This window comes from Chlorocebus sabaeus, chromosome 26 (genome assembly GCF_047675955.1).
Source record: "Chlorocebus sabaeus isolate Y175 chromosome 26, mChlSab1.0.hap1, whole genome shotgun sequence".
Classification (NCBI taxonomy): Eukaryota; Metazoa; Chordata; class Mammalia; order Primates; family Cercopithecidae; genus Chlorocebus; species Chlorocebus sabaeus.
Window position 1 is genome coordinate 42,883,927 of NC_132929.1, and position 15,943 is coordinate 42,899,869.

General features: G+C 50.1%; 1 protein-coding gene across 4 annotated transcripts in view; it reads left to right on the plus strand.

Annotated features, from left to right (window-relative positions):
• SMAD3 (SMAD family member 3) overlaps positions 1-11,634 on the plus strand; it is a 130,113-nt gene extending 118,479 nt beyond the window's left edge. For all 4 annotated transcript variants that reach the window (XM_008016160.3, XM_038010084.2, XM_073012269.1 and 1 more), the window contains 3 exons: positions 1,253-1,390; positions 3,879-4,023; positions 6,919-11,634. In XM_008016160.3, coding sequence (XP_008014351.1) covers positions 1,253-1,390; positions 3,879-4,023; positions 6,919-7,042 — 407 coding nt within the window. In that variant the 3' untranslated portion in view covers positions 7,043-11,634. The remainder of the gene's footprint in view (positions 1-1,252; positions 1,391-3,878; positions 4,024-6,918) is intronic.
• Positions 11,635-15,943: the final 4,309 nt, after the last annotated feature.

Sequence of the window (15,943 nt, forward strand, 5' to 3'; positions counted from 1 at the left end):
CCCTCACCCTGCAGAACTAAAGCCAGGAAACATGGGGAGTGCTTGGAGGAAGGGGACAGTAGTGGGAATAGGAGGCAGGACAGGGGACATCCAGTGATGCATGGGTCGTTCGTTCACCTGGCGTTCATCCCACCTGATGCTGGGCCTGTAACATCTGGCTCCACGTTCTGACCTCTGAGCTTCTCCCCAGTAATGGAACAGAGACATTCCCAGGCGGGAGAAGGAACCATCCCCTGGCCGAGCAAAGAGCTCATTGTCAGAGTTTACGTAACTGTTCGAGTTGCAGAGCCAATTTAAAAATAATTTCTGTCCATCTGGAGTGGATTTAAGAGATGAAAGAAAAGTAAATGATATAAACCTCTGGAATGTTTTAGAAAAATGCATTGAGGGAAGAAAAAAATATGGGGTAGCATTAAGCCATCCCTGCAATAAAGGGCTCCTCAGGGTGCCTGCTGCGCCAGAAGGAGCCCTGCAGGTTTACTCAATGAATCTCTGAATCTTGGAGTGTGAGGAGACCAGATAGTAGTGGGGTAGTAGTAGCAGTAGCAGCAAGAAAAGCTGACACTTACAGGCGCTTACTCTGTGTCTCACAGTAATTCTGCAAGGGTAGGCGTTATCATTCCCATTTTCTTTTTTTTTTTTTTTTTTTTTTTTTTTGAGTTAGGGTCTCACTCTGTCTCAGGCTGGAGTGCAGTGGCATGATGGGAGCTCGCTGCAGTCTTAAACCCCTGGGCTCAAGCAATCCGCCCACCTCAGCCTCCCAAGCAGCTAGGACTACAGGGATAATGCCACTATGCCCAGCTAATTTTTAAAAAATATTTTTGTAAAGGTGAAGTCTCATTACATTGCCCAGGCTGGCCTTGAACTCCTGGCCTTAAGTGATCCTCCCACCTTGCCCTCCGAAAGCTCTGGAATTACAGGTGTGAGCCACCGCGCCCAGCCCCCATCCCTATCGTAGAGACAGACGAAGGCTCAGAGGGTGAACAACTTGACTGAGGCTCATGCCTACTCAGTGGCAAAGGCTGTCACTGAGACCTATCCTGTGTGCCCATCTCTGGTCATTTGCCTCCCTTGGCTTTAGGAATCCAGCATTGCCCATTTCTCCTACTTGAGGCTTGAACTTTGGGGCCCGTTTGCCTGGGGAAGCTGTCAGTCACTGGAAGCAGCCCTGCAGCTCTGCATCCTTTGCAAGCCTCAGGGCCATTGTGTATGAGCAAAGGCACCCCGTCCAGTCTAACCTGAATCTCTGTAGGAAGAGGCGTGCGGCTTTACTACATCGGAGGGGAGGTCTTCGCAGAGTGCCTCAGTGACAGCGCTATTTTTGTCCAGTCTCCCAACTGTAACCAGCGCTATGGCTGGCACCCAGCCACCGTCTGCAAGATCCCACCAGGTAAGCCAGCCACACAGGCACCCCTGTCTTGAGGTCCCTCTCCGAGTGCATGCCTGGGATGCTGGAGCGAGTCCACCTTTCTCACCTTTTCTGCTCACTGGTGATTGCATTGTCAATCTGGAGGTGATTCGATTGGGTTTTCTCTATGCCCACAGATACAACTGTGCTTTCCCTGAACCTCCAGGGAGCAGATGTAGCATCTGATGGGTCTGCCTTTAACTGTGGGTACCTGCCCGTTGCCCTGTGTGTAGATGCTCGGGCAGTATGGCTTCCTTTCTTCACTCATTCATTGCACTGACAGCATGCGGGGCTCCGTGCCAGGTGCTGTAGGGGAAGAAGAGGTGGATGGGGCCCTGCTCTGCTCCCGCAGACCTTACAAACCTGCAGAGCACAGAAGACAGAGACACGGATGAGTTCAATATAAGGGAGGGGTGCCAAGCACCAAGCCAGCAGCCCAGGTAGAGAGAAGGCCCGTTTAGCTGTTGGGATGGATCAGGGAGGTCTTCATGGAGGAGAAGCATCTGGATCCTGAAGGATAGGTAGGCACTAGGCACAGGGAGGGCATTCTAGACAGGGGGAACAGGCCAGGCAAAGGCCCTGAGGTGATGGGGGGCAGGACATGGATGGGTAGCTCTCTGGCTGGAGGAGGGCCACGTATGGGACGGGGAGGGGAAATGTTTCAAAAGCACAAAGCATGAGGCCGTGGAAGGACACCAGAGTTTGACTCTAGGGAACTGCTGAGGGTTTTCTGAGTGAGTCTGAAAATTCCACCCAAGAAGAGGTGTCAGGCCGCACCCCCGAGAGTGGTTTGGACAGGGCCATGCCTGGACAGCAAGATCAGGCAGGTGGCTGATCCCGTCTAAGGCCTCTTTCCTCAGGAAACCAAGGCAGAAAGCCCCAGCCAAAGCCCACTTTTCATAGGACCTGCAGCCACTGTGCAGGCAGCCCGCGGAACGTGGCCTGTGACAGGCTAGTGGAGCAGGTAACCTGGCCGGGCCATTGCCTGTGACACGTGTGTGGCATGCCCTTTCCTGCCCACCGAGTAGCAGATGGTAGTGGAGAAGTGGTGGACCACGGGCAGGGAAACTTCAGAATGCAGAAAGTCTGAAATGGTAATAGCGCATCAGGTTTCCAGAGCATTTTGTGGTTGCATTTACAGAGTACATTCCGATCTTTGACCTCATTTAGTCCTCTCTAGTTATTCTCTGGCTCTATAAGTAAGGAGACGCTTTGAGAGACAAGTTCAGAGAGTTTCAGCCATCTGCCCAAGGACACACAGCTAGTAAGTGACCAAGCCAGGATGGGGCCTAGGGCTGATGGACTCTCAAGTCTGGTGCTCTTCTGCTTCTTGGCTCTGCTGGGGGTCAGGGCCCAGGTTCAGCCCTGTTCCACCACCCTTGTCCTTGGAGAGAATGAGAAGAGGAAGCTCAGTGACGCTCTTGGCCTTCTGCCTCCTCCATTCCCCGGCCCCACCCCCATCTTTTGGGTGAGGGCTGAGTTGGCTTTGGTGGTGTTTGTCAGCTCATAGAATGTCAGAGCTGGAAGGACCTCTGAGGCCAGCCCCTCATTATACAGAGACACAGGGTCCCCAGGAGAAAGCGACCAGCTCAGAGTCACACAGCAAGAACAGGAGCCTGCTGTTGGCTCATTCGTAAGCGTCACCCCAGCTCACCTTTTGGCTATTTCTGGCATGTGCTTTTGTCTTTATTTTTCTGGTTGACACATTCCTGGCACTCAGGCAGTAAGACTTCAAACAACATTCATTTTAAACTTTATTTGTGACCGTCTTTAGTTTTACTGTCTGGAGAATTAGATGCACACCTTCACTTAGCTGTGAATGTCACCTCCACCCCGCCTGGTGCCCAGAGGCCAAAATGTGGCCCAGATCTCTCCTTCCCTCCTAGCCCCAGCACCAGGTGTATTCATCAGAGGAGCCCAGGTGGAGGGTGCCCTGGGCCCTCTGCCGAGCTTCCTGTGGGGACGGCAGGCCCAGTAGCCTTTCGGCCAGCCCGTCTCTGCTGGCCCTGCCTGCTGTGGAACAGCCAGAGCTCCTGTTCCTAGGTGGGCGACCAGACCCCACACAGCATGGGCAACCTGGTCCAGGTCCCTTATCTCTCTGTCCCCTGGCCCCTTTGCCCAGGGCAAGGCCCCCTCTCCACACCATCTCCCTAGTCTCAGAAGCCCACTTTGCAGACTTCTTCCTGCTCTGGGAGTCGAGCTTGTGGGCCAGCCTTCCATCTCCCCTTGCAGGTATGTCAGCGGCACCTCCCAGTGAGGAGGTGGGTTCGTTCAAGGGGAGGGACTGAGTCGGCCTTCCCTTTGCGTGGTGCTGAGCGTGGAGTGTGTGGCAAATGCATCACACACCATGTGTCCCTGGAGCTGTATAAATGAGGCTGGTCTAGGGGGTCCAGGACTTGCTTTATCCAGGAGGGGAGCAACAGACCTGGCCACTTTCATCCCCATAGCCCCGTTTCTGTGTTTTTGCCAGGATGCAACCTGAAGATCTTCAACAACCAGGAGTTTGCTGCCCTCCTGGCCCAGTCCGTCAACCAGGGCTTTGAGGCTGTCTACCAGTTGACCCGAATGTGTACCATCCGCATGAGCTTCGTCAAAGGCTGGGGAGCGGAGTACAGGTCGGTTACGGGTGCTGCCTACATCAGGGGCCCCAACTCCAGGTGACCCTGGACAGCAGAGCAGGCGGGGCTCCTCAGAGATGAGCTAGGCCAGCCCTGGCATCAAGAGCAGAGAGACCAAAGATCAGAGAGAGCCCGGGGCCTGGCAGGCAGGAGGGGCTGGGCCAGCAGCAATGATGAGGAATTGCAGAGCGATGTTTGCTGGCACTGAACAGCTGCAGGCACTGTAAACACACGCTCCGTCTTATCCTCATCCCAGCCCTGGGTGGGGCTGCCGGCATCATCCGGATAGATGAGAGAACTGAGGCCCAGGGAGGAAGAGTGACTTGCCTGTAGTCACACGGGTAGAAGAGCTGAGTCTAGAACTCTGCCCTCTCGGCTTCTTCCTTACTCTTCATTGTAGGCACATGGCTTTAGGATGACCCTCTTCAGGAAGTTAGGTCTTCAGCTCATTGTTCTTTCCTCCTCTGTTGCTCCATTTCTGACTCAGGGACCCCTGGTGATGCTGAGGAGCCCAGGATATTAAAACTGAGAGTCAGGGAAGGGAGGAGGAGATTTGGGTAGTTATAAAGGAACAAAATTTTCTCGCTGAGAAATGACTTTTTTAGAGTCCTAGATACTGGTTTCTTTTCTTTTTTCTTTTTCTTTTTTTTTTTGAGATGGAGTCTCACTCTGTCACCCAAGCTGAAGTACAGTGGCGCCATCTCGGCTCACTGCAGTCTCTGCCTCTGGGACATGCCTCAGCCTCCCAAGTAGCTGGGACTACGGGCGCGTGCTACCACGCCCGGCTAATTTTTTGTATTTTAGTAGAGACCACCATGTTGTCCAGGGTGGTCTAGAACTCCTCAGCTCAGGTGACCCGCCTGCCTCGGCCTCCCAAAGTACTGGTACAGGTGTGAACCACCGTACCCGGCCCTAGATACTGGTTTAAACATGGCCCTGATGTAGTCAGGTCTACCTGGTCTGCTTGGTTCAATCTCTCAGGCCATCCTGCTTTGGGTTTAGAGAATCCAGTCCCTTTTCTTTCCACTCACGGACAAAAGTTTGCTGAGAGGCAGGGCTGTGTGCCCCCGCCTTCTGCTCCACACTCCCCACTGCCAGCCGCCAGCTCCTGCGGCAGATGCAGGGGTGCCCACACGTCAGCTCGAGCCAGTGCCTTGCAAGCTACTCTCCCCTTCTCTTCATTTTTCCAGATGTTTGGAATCCATTTTGTTTTGCAGTCATGCTGCACCCAGGCCAAACCCATTTCAATATTGGCCTTGGGCCACCGTTTGTAATGAAATCCAGATGAGCATGACTTATGGAAAGTCACATTCTCATTAGAGGATTTCGTCCTGTAAAATCCTCCTCTTCCACTTACCGTATTTTAGCTGCTGTTCTTCTGTGTCTGCCCCAGGGTGTCAGGGAACATAGCCCCTCGGTCTCTGGGGTGTCTCTGAAATTCAGGAGTGACCAGTGAAGCAATCAAAGTGGTCAGACCTCAAAAGAACCTACCTATGTTATGGCCTAAAGAGATCAGCCCAGGCCCAAAGGTCCAGCCAGAGAAATGTTTTAAGCAGTCTTTTAGCCCTGGCTTAGATCATTTAGGGAACAGGAGTGAAAGGTTAGAAAATTAATCTTTTTTTAGTGGAGAAAGGAAGTATTTAAAGATGGACTGCAGTGGAGAAGAGTGGAGAATGCTCTTCTTATACCAGATTGTAGTCGAGAGGGCCACATTCAAGTGCCCTCGCTCAGGCAGACACCCCAGGGTTTGTCTGCAGGCCCATTTCTGAACCTCCCTGCTACACAAGCAAAGTAGAGGCCAAGCAAGGAGGGCGGTGCCCTCAAGACAGCAGCCCTGTTCCTGGTGTGGCATTGCAGCTCTCCCGCTCCAAGTGCTAGGAAGAGGCTCTTTGGTGGCAGAGCCTTTCCCTGGGGACACTGTAGCACCGTGCGGGATGTCCTGCCAGCACACCCAGTCCTCTGCGGCCCACCGCGTCACCGCTGCCGGGCAGTACTGCACAGCAGCCTGACGGGCGGGCGCGGCCCCTTCCCAGAACAGCCTTGTCGTCCTCCTGCCTCTTGGGCCAAGGAGAGTAAGGTTTCAGCTCTTCTCTCTGTGCGGTGGCTGAAAGCAGGGCCCAGGGCCCACACCTCTCACCTCCAGCTGGCACCAGCGACTCCAGCCTCAGCAGATAGCCTTTGCTCAGTGGAGGCCTTTGGGAGCCTGCCTGCAAGCTGCGTCATCAGCCAGCCTGAATTTAGACAAAGTGCTTTGGGGAAAAGAAACGTGTGGTGTGCCTTGGTTTTTTCCAGTAATTGTTCCATGGCTCGCTCTGCTTGTAAGATTTTCCAAAATAAGGCCGTAGATGAGAATTATATCAGCACACTGGGAACCGAAGGCATGCGGACACTGTTGGCGCTTTGTAAAAAACACCCCTCAATCAGACAGACACACGTCATCGTGGCCTGCTGGGGCTGGGCCCGGATTTGGAGATAGGGGAGCGGCACGTGCCCATTTGGTACAGATGGGAGCCAGGAAGCCCTTTGCTCAGGATGGAGGTCTCTTCTATTAGGGGGCCTGTTACAGTAACTGGTGGGCCTCTGGGTACCCTGCAGTTGACTTTGCGTATTTAACTCTTTGCCGTTGACTTTACATGTTTAACTCTTTAAAGTTGACTTCCTTCCCCCTCGAGAGAACTTAATTTACCTGAAGTCCTCCCTGGGTGGAGGAGTTTGGCCTGGTAGTTTCAGCAAGTTATTGGTACCGCTTCTAGGACAGCGTCTAACAAGGTAGTCTATCTCTCTGGCTTTGGGAAGATGAGTGTCACCAAAGCAGAAAAGTTTTCTGACTTGTGTAGCCCCGTGGAGATGTTTTTAAGTCCCCCACCCCACCCCTTTCCCTATTTCTTACAGGAGACAGACTGTGACCAGTACCCCCTGCTGGATCGAACTGCACCTGAATGGGCCTTTGCAGTGGCTTGACAAGGTCCTCACCCAGATGGGCTCCCCAAGCATCCGCTGTTCCAGTGTGTCTTAGAGACATTTAAGTATGGTAGGGGAGGGCGGGCTTGGGGGAAATGGCCATGCAGGAGGTGGAGAAAATTGGAACTCTACTCAACTCATTGTTGTCAAGGAGGAAGAAATCTTTCTCCCTCAACTGAAGGGGCGCACCCACCTGTGTTCGGAAACACACGAGCAAACCCAGAGGTGGATGTTATGAACAGTTGTGTCTGCCAAACACATTTACCCTTTGGCCCCACTTTGAAGGGCAGGAAATGGCGTCTGCTCTGGTGGCTTAAGTGAGCAGAACAGGTAGTATTACACCACCGGCCCCCTCCCCCCAGGCTCCTTTTTTGAGTGACAGCTTTCTGGGCTGTCACGGTCCAACCAGAAACGCCCCTCTGTCTAGGACTGCAGTGTGGAGTTCACCTTGGAAGAGCGTTCTAGGTAGGAAGAGCCCGCAGGGGCCATGCAGACCTCACGCCCAGCTCTCTGATGCTTGTGACGGTGCCTCTTCCAATGAACATTCCCAGCCCAGCCCCAGCACTCCAGCAGACCCTGCCCCTCGTGAGCTGGATAGACTTGGGGTGGGGAGGGAGGGAGTTTGTCTGTCTCCCTCCCCTCTCAGAACGTACTGATTGGAAGGCGCGTGTTCAGCAGAACCTGCACACAGGACAGCGGGAAAAATTGATGAGCACCACCTCTTTAAAAACTCACATGCGTTTGTCCTTTTTCACTTTGAAAAGTTGGAAGGATCTGCTGAGGCCCAGTGCGTATGCAGTGTATAGTGTCTATTATCACATTAATCTCAAAGAGATTCGAATGATGGTAAGTGTCCTCATGAAGCAGGAGGCCCCTGTCGTGGGACGGCGTTTGGTCTCAGGCAGCACCGCACTGGGCGCGTCTCCAGTCATCTGTAAGAGCTCGCTCCAGATTCTGATGCATACGGCTATATTGGTTTATGTAGTCAGTTGCATTCATTAAATCAACTTTATCATATGCTCTTTTAAATGTTTGGTTTATATATTTTCTTTAAAAATCCTGGGCTGGCACATTGACTGGGAAACCTGAGACCCAGCAACTGCTTCTCTCCCTTCTCTCTCCTAAGGTGAAGCTTTTCCAGGTTTTGTTGAAGAGACACCTGCCAGCACTTCTGCAAGCTGAAATTTACAGAAGCAAATTCACCAGAAGGGAAAACATCTCAGGCCAACATAGGCAAATGAAAAGGGCTATTAAAATATTTTTACACCGTTGCAAATTGCAGGCTTGGTACAAAGAGGTCTGTCATCTTCCCCCTGGGATATAAGATGACCTAGCTCCCGGTGGAGGATCGTCAGTGACAACTATAGCAGTTGTATTGTGTAATAAGTACTGCTCCCAGCAGCAGTTAGGGAGAAAACTAGCCGAAATTCTTTCCACTGGAAAAAAGAAAAAAGAGCCCTCTTCTTTTCCCAGCCTTTTGCAGAACACAATAGACAGAACTGCCACCTTCAATTGGTACTTCGTTCTTTGCTGCTGTTTTTGTATAAAATGACCTATCCCACATTGTTGCATGGATTTAAAATCGAGGGGCTTCCTATGGCAGTCCTGTTGTATTCCAGGTGAAGGGAAGAAAGTGTATACACTTTTGGCAGGGTATACACCTCAAATGGGATGAGATTTCTGATGTTGGAGGGAGATGGAGAGGTTTCCTGATGCCTCACCTGCAGGGGCCTGTGCCTCTGAATCTCTAGCCATGAGGTTTCCAGGTAGGACAGCTGCTCCCCAGGCCTCCTGAGGACACAGGAAGAGATGGAAGGGGCACCTTGACAGACTTGTGTGAGTCTTCTCGAAGGAGTATTGACTCAGAACCCAGAGACAACACCATACCCCTCACTTCCTCTGAGAGGGCCAAATACTGTGAGTCTGAAGTATGTGCCTGGTGTCGAAATGATCTGTGGCCTGTTGCTTACACAGGAAGCCCCCTGAACCTCCTGTACGTGGGTTCATGTTCCCAGCCAGCTCTGAGACCCAGGACACAAATACTCGATTTTGGCTTCTGCTAGAGCAGTCATGGTTCCTCTCCTAAAAGCCATGGGCAGCAGTTTCCGAGGGCCTGCATTCTCCAGCTGCGGCATGATTCTGTGAGGGCTTCCTGTGGCACACAGCCCTCTGGGTGCTTGGGAACTAGCTTCAGGCACAGCCCGATTCTGGTGATCCAGTGATGTGTGGAGTCTGTCTTATTCCAGGTGAAGCGGGGAGAAAAAGCCTATACTTTGGCAGGTTATGAACTTTGAATGTGATGAAATGACACATTTGGCTGCTTTTGGATAGTGTCTTAGAACCCTCATTGCTCAGACCTGAAGGCTACTTCCTTGGCCCTTTTTCTTTATAGACTAGACCATCAGAGGAGGATGTGTGGGACTGTAGGCAAACCCACCTGTGGCATACTGAAAATAAATTTGATCATACCTAAGAGGTTAGGAAATGGTGCCTTTCCCACCTTAGAGCGCTACATAGGTGCTTTGGGCATATGTAACATTAGTCTCCTTCCTTGAAGCCCCAAGCTAGTTTTCTTAGTTTTAAAATCCTGTGGCATGAATGGCATTTGTATATTAAAACACTTTTTTAAAGGGCAGTTGAAAGGGGCAAGAGGAAACCAGGGCAGTTCTAGAGGAGTGTTGGTGACTGGATAGCAGTTTTAAATGGCGTTCATCTAGGCAGCACGACCGTGTGTGTTGCCGCTGCCCTGGGCTCCCCGCCGTGACATCTTCACCTTGCAGCTTGTGCTGAGACTGACCCAAGTGTAGCTAGCACTGGGACATAGATCCTTGTCTTCAGCACCTTCCAAGGAGCCAACTTTTATTCCCTTTCCTCTCTCCCCGCCCCACCTCGCTTCTTCCCAGTTTAGTAACTTACATCCTTCCAGCGCATACGTAGGTAGCTACCCCAGCCGGTTTGGATTACAGGCCTGTGCTGGAACATCATCTCAGTTGGCCACCTTCCTGGCAGGCTGGAGACCTGACATTTTGAGACAAGCCTAGAGTCAGGAGCAGGGACTTTGACTCTTAGGAAGAGCACACACGAGGACAAGGCTGCTGGCAGACGTCTCCACTGTCCTTATGTTGTCGGTGTTGTATTTTTCTTTTTTTAATTGACCATGGTGATTATTTTTTTAAACCATTGTTCATATACTGAAGTGAGCTATAGCACATTATCGTGTGCTTATTTTGTTTTATTTTTCTCCATCTCCCCTTGGCTTCCTAGAGTTTGGGCATATTCCAGGCTAAACGCTTTTACTGAAGACTACAGAAAGGTCTGAAGTAGTGTGTGCATGGCATGCACGTATGTGAGTAATCTGGGGAAGACGCAAAGATCTGTTTCATTCTTAGCCTCAGGCCTCATGAGGGTCTCCACAGGGCCAGAGCTCAGGTTACACAACCACTCCTTCATCCTCACAGGAGATGTAGGGAGAAGAATCTGCAGGCTGCTTGTAGGACTGTTCACCAAGGGGAATACCAGCAGCAAGAGGGCACACGTTTAGCCCTGGACGCTGTTTCTTACTGTGTGACTTGGCTAGAGTTGGGAGTTCCCCCAAAACATACGTGTCCCCATTTTACCAGAACCAAACCTCAACACAGCAAAGCTGTACTGTCTTTATGTGGCAAAAATGTTTCCTTGTAGGCCCCTTTCAGGTAACAGTCTTCACAATGTATTGCCATCACAGTTTAAGGAGCATCAGCAGCTTCTCAAGTGGGTAGGGAAAGCAGAAAAACGTACGCAAGAGGACATGGATCCAAAATGATGATGAAGCATCTCCCATGGGGAGGTGTTAGTGGGGAGATGATGGGCTAAACAGGCAACTTTTCAAAAACACAGCTATCATAGAAAAGAAACTTGCCTCATGTAAACTGGATTGAGAAATTCTCAGTGATTCTGTAATGGATTTCTTTTTTTTTTTTAATGCAGAAGTAATGTATACTCTAGTATTCTGGTGTTTTTGTATTTATGTAATAATTTCTTAAAACCATTCAGACAGATAACTATTTAATTTTTTTAAGAAAGTTGGAAAGGTCTCTCCTCCCAAGGACAGTGGCTGGAAGAGTTGGGGCACAGCCAGTTCCGAATGTTGGTGGAGGGTGTAGTGGCTTTTTGGCTCAGCATCCAGAAACACCAAACCAGGCTGGGTAAACAAGTGGCCACGTGTAGAAACAGGCAGCTCGGAGTCAGATCTGGGCCCTTCCACAAGGGTCCTCTGAACCAACTCCCTTGCTAGGGGTGAAAGCATTACAGAGAGATGGAGCCGTCTATCCAAGAAGCCTTCACTCACCTTCACTGCTGCTGTTGCAACTCGGCTGTTCTGGACCCTTACTTTGGTGTGTGTTGAGGGATGGGGAATAGAACATTGACTATGTTGATTACCTTCACTATTCAGCCAGCCTGACCTTTTAATAACTTTGTAAAAAGCATGTATGTATTTATAGTGTTTTAGATTTTTCTAACTTTTATATCTTAAAAGCAGAGCACCTGTTTAAGCATTGTACCCCTATTGTTAAAGATGTGTGTCTTCTCGTTCCCTCTCTTCCTCTTGTAAGTGCCCTTCTAATAAACTTTTCATGGAAAAGCTCCTGTGCCAGGAGCTCAGTCTGATTCTTGCTGTTGTCTGTGGGTGGAGAGAAGATTTAAAGGGGAGCCCCAAGGGGTCCCAGGGACTTCAGGGCTCAGGAGGGCCAGAGGAAAATGTCTATAAGCCCAGATACACCTTGACCAATGATGTGCCAGGGCACATTCTGCCACGGTCCTCATGTAATATCCAGCTGCTCTCATTCACCAAGGGCAACATGTAGTGCCAGCAGGAGCCCCTGGGCCATCTGCACAAAGGTCAAGTTTCTCCATGGGTGGATCTCGCTGTTGCCCAAGCCTAAACACCATATGTGTCCCATCTATCTCTGGAGTGCCATTTTGTATTTTACTTCCTCTATACCCCAAGGCCTTTGGCAAATGACTGAATGCCACCAACCCAACCTCAAGCCACCTCTTGCCTCTGCTAGTCCCTCCTAGCCTGATTCCTCCATATTGTCACGGTGTCTTAAATGCCACCAGATTTGTCTTCCCACAGGCATGGAGGTAACTTTAGCGTCACAAGTAACTTGGTTTCCACATCTTCCAGCTCAGATGACTGTTAGCACCTGTGAAAATTCATTTTGAATTCAAAACGCCCAAGGAGAAAGGGACTTCAAAGTTGTTTCCTTGGCTAGATCTTACACCGGCCCCAGAAGATGTGGATAAAGAAAAACATTGATTAAAATGTTGGCCAGGCGTGGTGGCTTAACGCCTGTAATTCCAGCACTTTGGAGGGCAGAGACAGGCAGATCACTTGAGGTCAGGAGTTCAAGACCAGCCTGGCCAACATGGCAGAACCCTGTCTTTACCAAAAAATACAAAAATTAGCCAGGTGTAGTGGCGCACGCCTGTAGTCCCAGCTACTTGGGAAGCTGAGATGGCAGAATCACTTGAACCCAGGAGGTGGAGGTTGCAGTGAACTGAGATCACACCACTGCATTCCAGCCTGGGCAACAGAGTGAGACACTGTCTCAAAAAAAAAAAAAAAGTAAAATGCCTTTTAGTTTTTAAGAGTCTGAATAAGCAGTGTTTGGGGTAGAAGGATGAACTGGGTTGGAATAATCCTATGGTGTGACCACATCTGCAACAGTCCTCCTAAGGACCTCCCCAGCATCCAAACACCTCCCTTAACAGGAGGAGGCAGGTTGCACTGTAAGGGCCCATAGATTTGGCCTCCGAGAACTGCATCAAATTCCTGCCTTTATGATGATTTGGTTGGTACTTCCACCTTCCTACCCCCTTAACAGCTTTCCTCAAGGGTTTATGTAGCCTATAGTTCTCAACTGCTGACCCAAACCAGTCCTTTTAACCCAGCCTGTTCCTTGAGATGCATGACTTTAAATTCCAGCTATTTGTTAGACGTGATGCAAAACACAGCGCCCCCAAAGTGGATCATCTTCCCCCCTCACTTGAGCCAGCTCCCTTTTCTGCTTCCCCAGTTTTGATCAGTAGCCTCTTCCCTCCCATTTGCCAAGCCCGGAGCAGCTACAGGAATGTCTTTTCCTTGCTCCCCATCGCCTCTCTGCTGCGACCATCTCCCTTTTGGAAAGGCCCTACTCCCTGAACTTCCCGGTTCTCCTTGGCCCTCTCGTACATCTGCTCTTTCTCTTGGGCCTACACCTCTTCTGCCTGCTTCCTTGTTGGTATTCCCAGACCACTGTTCTGCTGACTCCTCCCTAAGTGATCTCATCTACCCTTATGATTTCAAGCCACACAAACGCTAATGACCCCCAAATCAGTACTTACAGCCCAGACTTTAATCCCAAGCTTCAGACTCATGTCCAGCTGACTGCTGGCTGCTGGCACATGGAGGGGCCACAAGTACCTCAAACTCACAATCAAACAGAATTCATGGTGTCTCTTAAAACTAGCCCTCTCCTCTGGCCTTCAGCCCTGTTTTAGACATGACCATTGACCCAACCTACATCCACAGAAGCCACAGCGGTCCACCAGTCCTCTGCTCCCACCTCCACACAGTCCCGCTTTTCCAGTCTCTCTGCTCTAGTCCCACTCACACCACCCTAAACACACCTCTAGTGCCTGGAGAACTGCACCAGTGTCCTAGTGGGTCTCCTAGACTCCAGATGGCTTTCCTATAAAGGCACCCTTCATACTGCCCCCAGTAACCCATCTGACCATAGATGCTTCCCCTAGTCCACTGCACACATTCTAAGGTCTTTGCCCTGGAGCACTTGGCCCTCATTTGCCCTTACCTAGCTTTCACCACTCCCTGCCTTACCCTCTACAACCCGGCAATTTGCAGCCCTCATGGATCATCCTTGTCTTCATGGCTGCTTGTGCTTAGAACATCAACTTCTCCTCCTCCGCCCACCCCCGGCTCCCTAGCACACCACCACTTCGCCTGGCTAACTTTTACTAATGCTTTGTGCCTCCATTCAGACATCTCCAGGAAGCCTCGCATGAACATCTATCTCTGTTGCCACAGTCCCCGCTCTAGGCTGTGAGTTCACTGAGAGCAGGGTTTACATTTTCTCTTATCCCTGGCTTCTTTTTTGGCCACCACATACTTTTGCCGAGTAAATGACTCAGTGTCCATATCTAGTAGATTCTATCTTAGCAATATATTTTATATACATTTCCATAGTGCTTACAGCAATTCCTTATATATGACTGAAGGAATATAGTTTCTGCTTACCTGCTATCACAGCTATTCCAAAATTCTAATCTGTGTCCCTGTAGTCCAGGGATAGCAAATATATGGCAAAATTCCCCCCTTCTCTATTTCTCTATCCATGGCAAACTCATCACTGGGTTGGGTCCATCCTCAGCCTCAGACTCTTTCTCACAGCTAACTGGTTAGACAGATACTGCTAATACTGCTGCCACATTTTCCTGGAATGTAATTATGGTTAGATGCCTTTTCTGCTCAAAACCTTTGGCTCCTCACTTACCTCCAGAGTAGGCACAGACTCTACAAAGTCCCCTCCAGCATCACGCCATCCCCATCTGCCACCATTTCTCTATGTGGACTCCTTGCATTTTCCCAGCACATCCCTTCACTCTTCTTTCCGTACCTTTGTTCAAGTCATAACTCCAACAACTCTGCTGCCTCCACTCACCTATCTGTCCTAATCCCTTATCCTTCTAGCTCAACTCAAGCAGCGTTACTTCCCCTAAGTCAGTGGTTCTCAAAGTGGGTCCCAGGACTGAACCAGCAGCATCGGTATCACCCGGGATATTAAAGACACAATTCTCAGGCCCCACGCCAGGCCTACTGAATCCGCAGCTCTGTAGTGGGGCCGTCCAGGTGGCTGTGGCGTGGGCTCACTTCTGAGAACCACTGCTCTAAGATGCACTTCCTGTTCTCCCCAACCCACTGTGTTCTCTCCTTCCCACAGCCATTAGGGCTAGTCACAGCACTCTTCACATGCTGTCTTGGCATTGTCTTTTGTGACCTTGTCTGGTTTGCCCCCTGCTCCCACCTGAGTTGGACTCTGAGTTCATGGAAAGGAGAAACTACATCCTGACTCAAGTCTGGATCCTCTGCCACACCTTGCTGAGATTCTGGCACCAACGACGTTCACAGTCAGTGTTGGCTGGACCCTGAGTTCTTGTTTCTGCTTTCACCAGGGTAGAAGGAACAAATTTAAGGCTCTCTGACTTCACCATTAATGACTTCCTGAGAATTTCCTGGGGAAACATGATTGTTGCAGGCCATGTCCTTGGAATTCAGATTAAAAGAACCTTTCCTAAACTATGCTGCTGTTTCCATAAAGTTCCTACCCTAGGCCTTAGTCCACATTTTTGTGTAATAGCATTAAAGGTTGATAATAGCAAGGGCAGGGGCAAAGATTGGACACCTCCTTCATTAGAGAGAACCCAAGAGGCTTCCTAGTCGGTAAACTGGGCATAAGCAAGCAGCTTTGGGTGCCTGGTGATGCCTCCCAGATCTGTAGCTGTGCGGAGGAAGTGTTTGGGCCTAACAACGGATACATAGAAAGGGGTTTTAAAAGTTGTTTTTTTTTTTTTCTTTTTACCCCCAGGCCTGTGTTCCAAAGATGCAGTAATAACCATTAGGGCCAGGTTTTGAATCATAATGTTTTTCAAAAGGAAACAAAGTAGAACTGTAAATCCCTAAGAGTGGGAATATGCTATTGCTGTTACCTTTTTTGTTAATTTTTCTGCAAACCAGAGGAACAACTTAGAATAGAGCAAGATACTTACTATGCTAGAACTTAATTCTGAGTAAAGAGACCTACATTAAGAGCAAGCTTTGTGATGCTAACAACAGGCCTATGTAATGCCACAGTAGGAAACTTAGAGGATTTCTTTTTTTTTTTTGAAAAAAAAAAAAGCCTGTCGCCCAGGCTGGAGT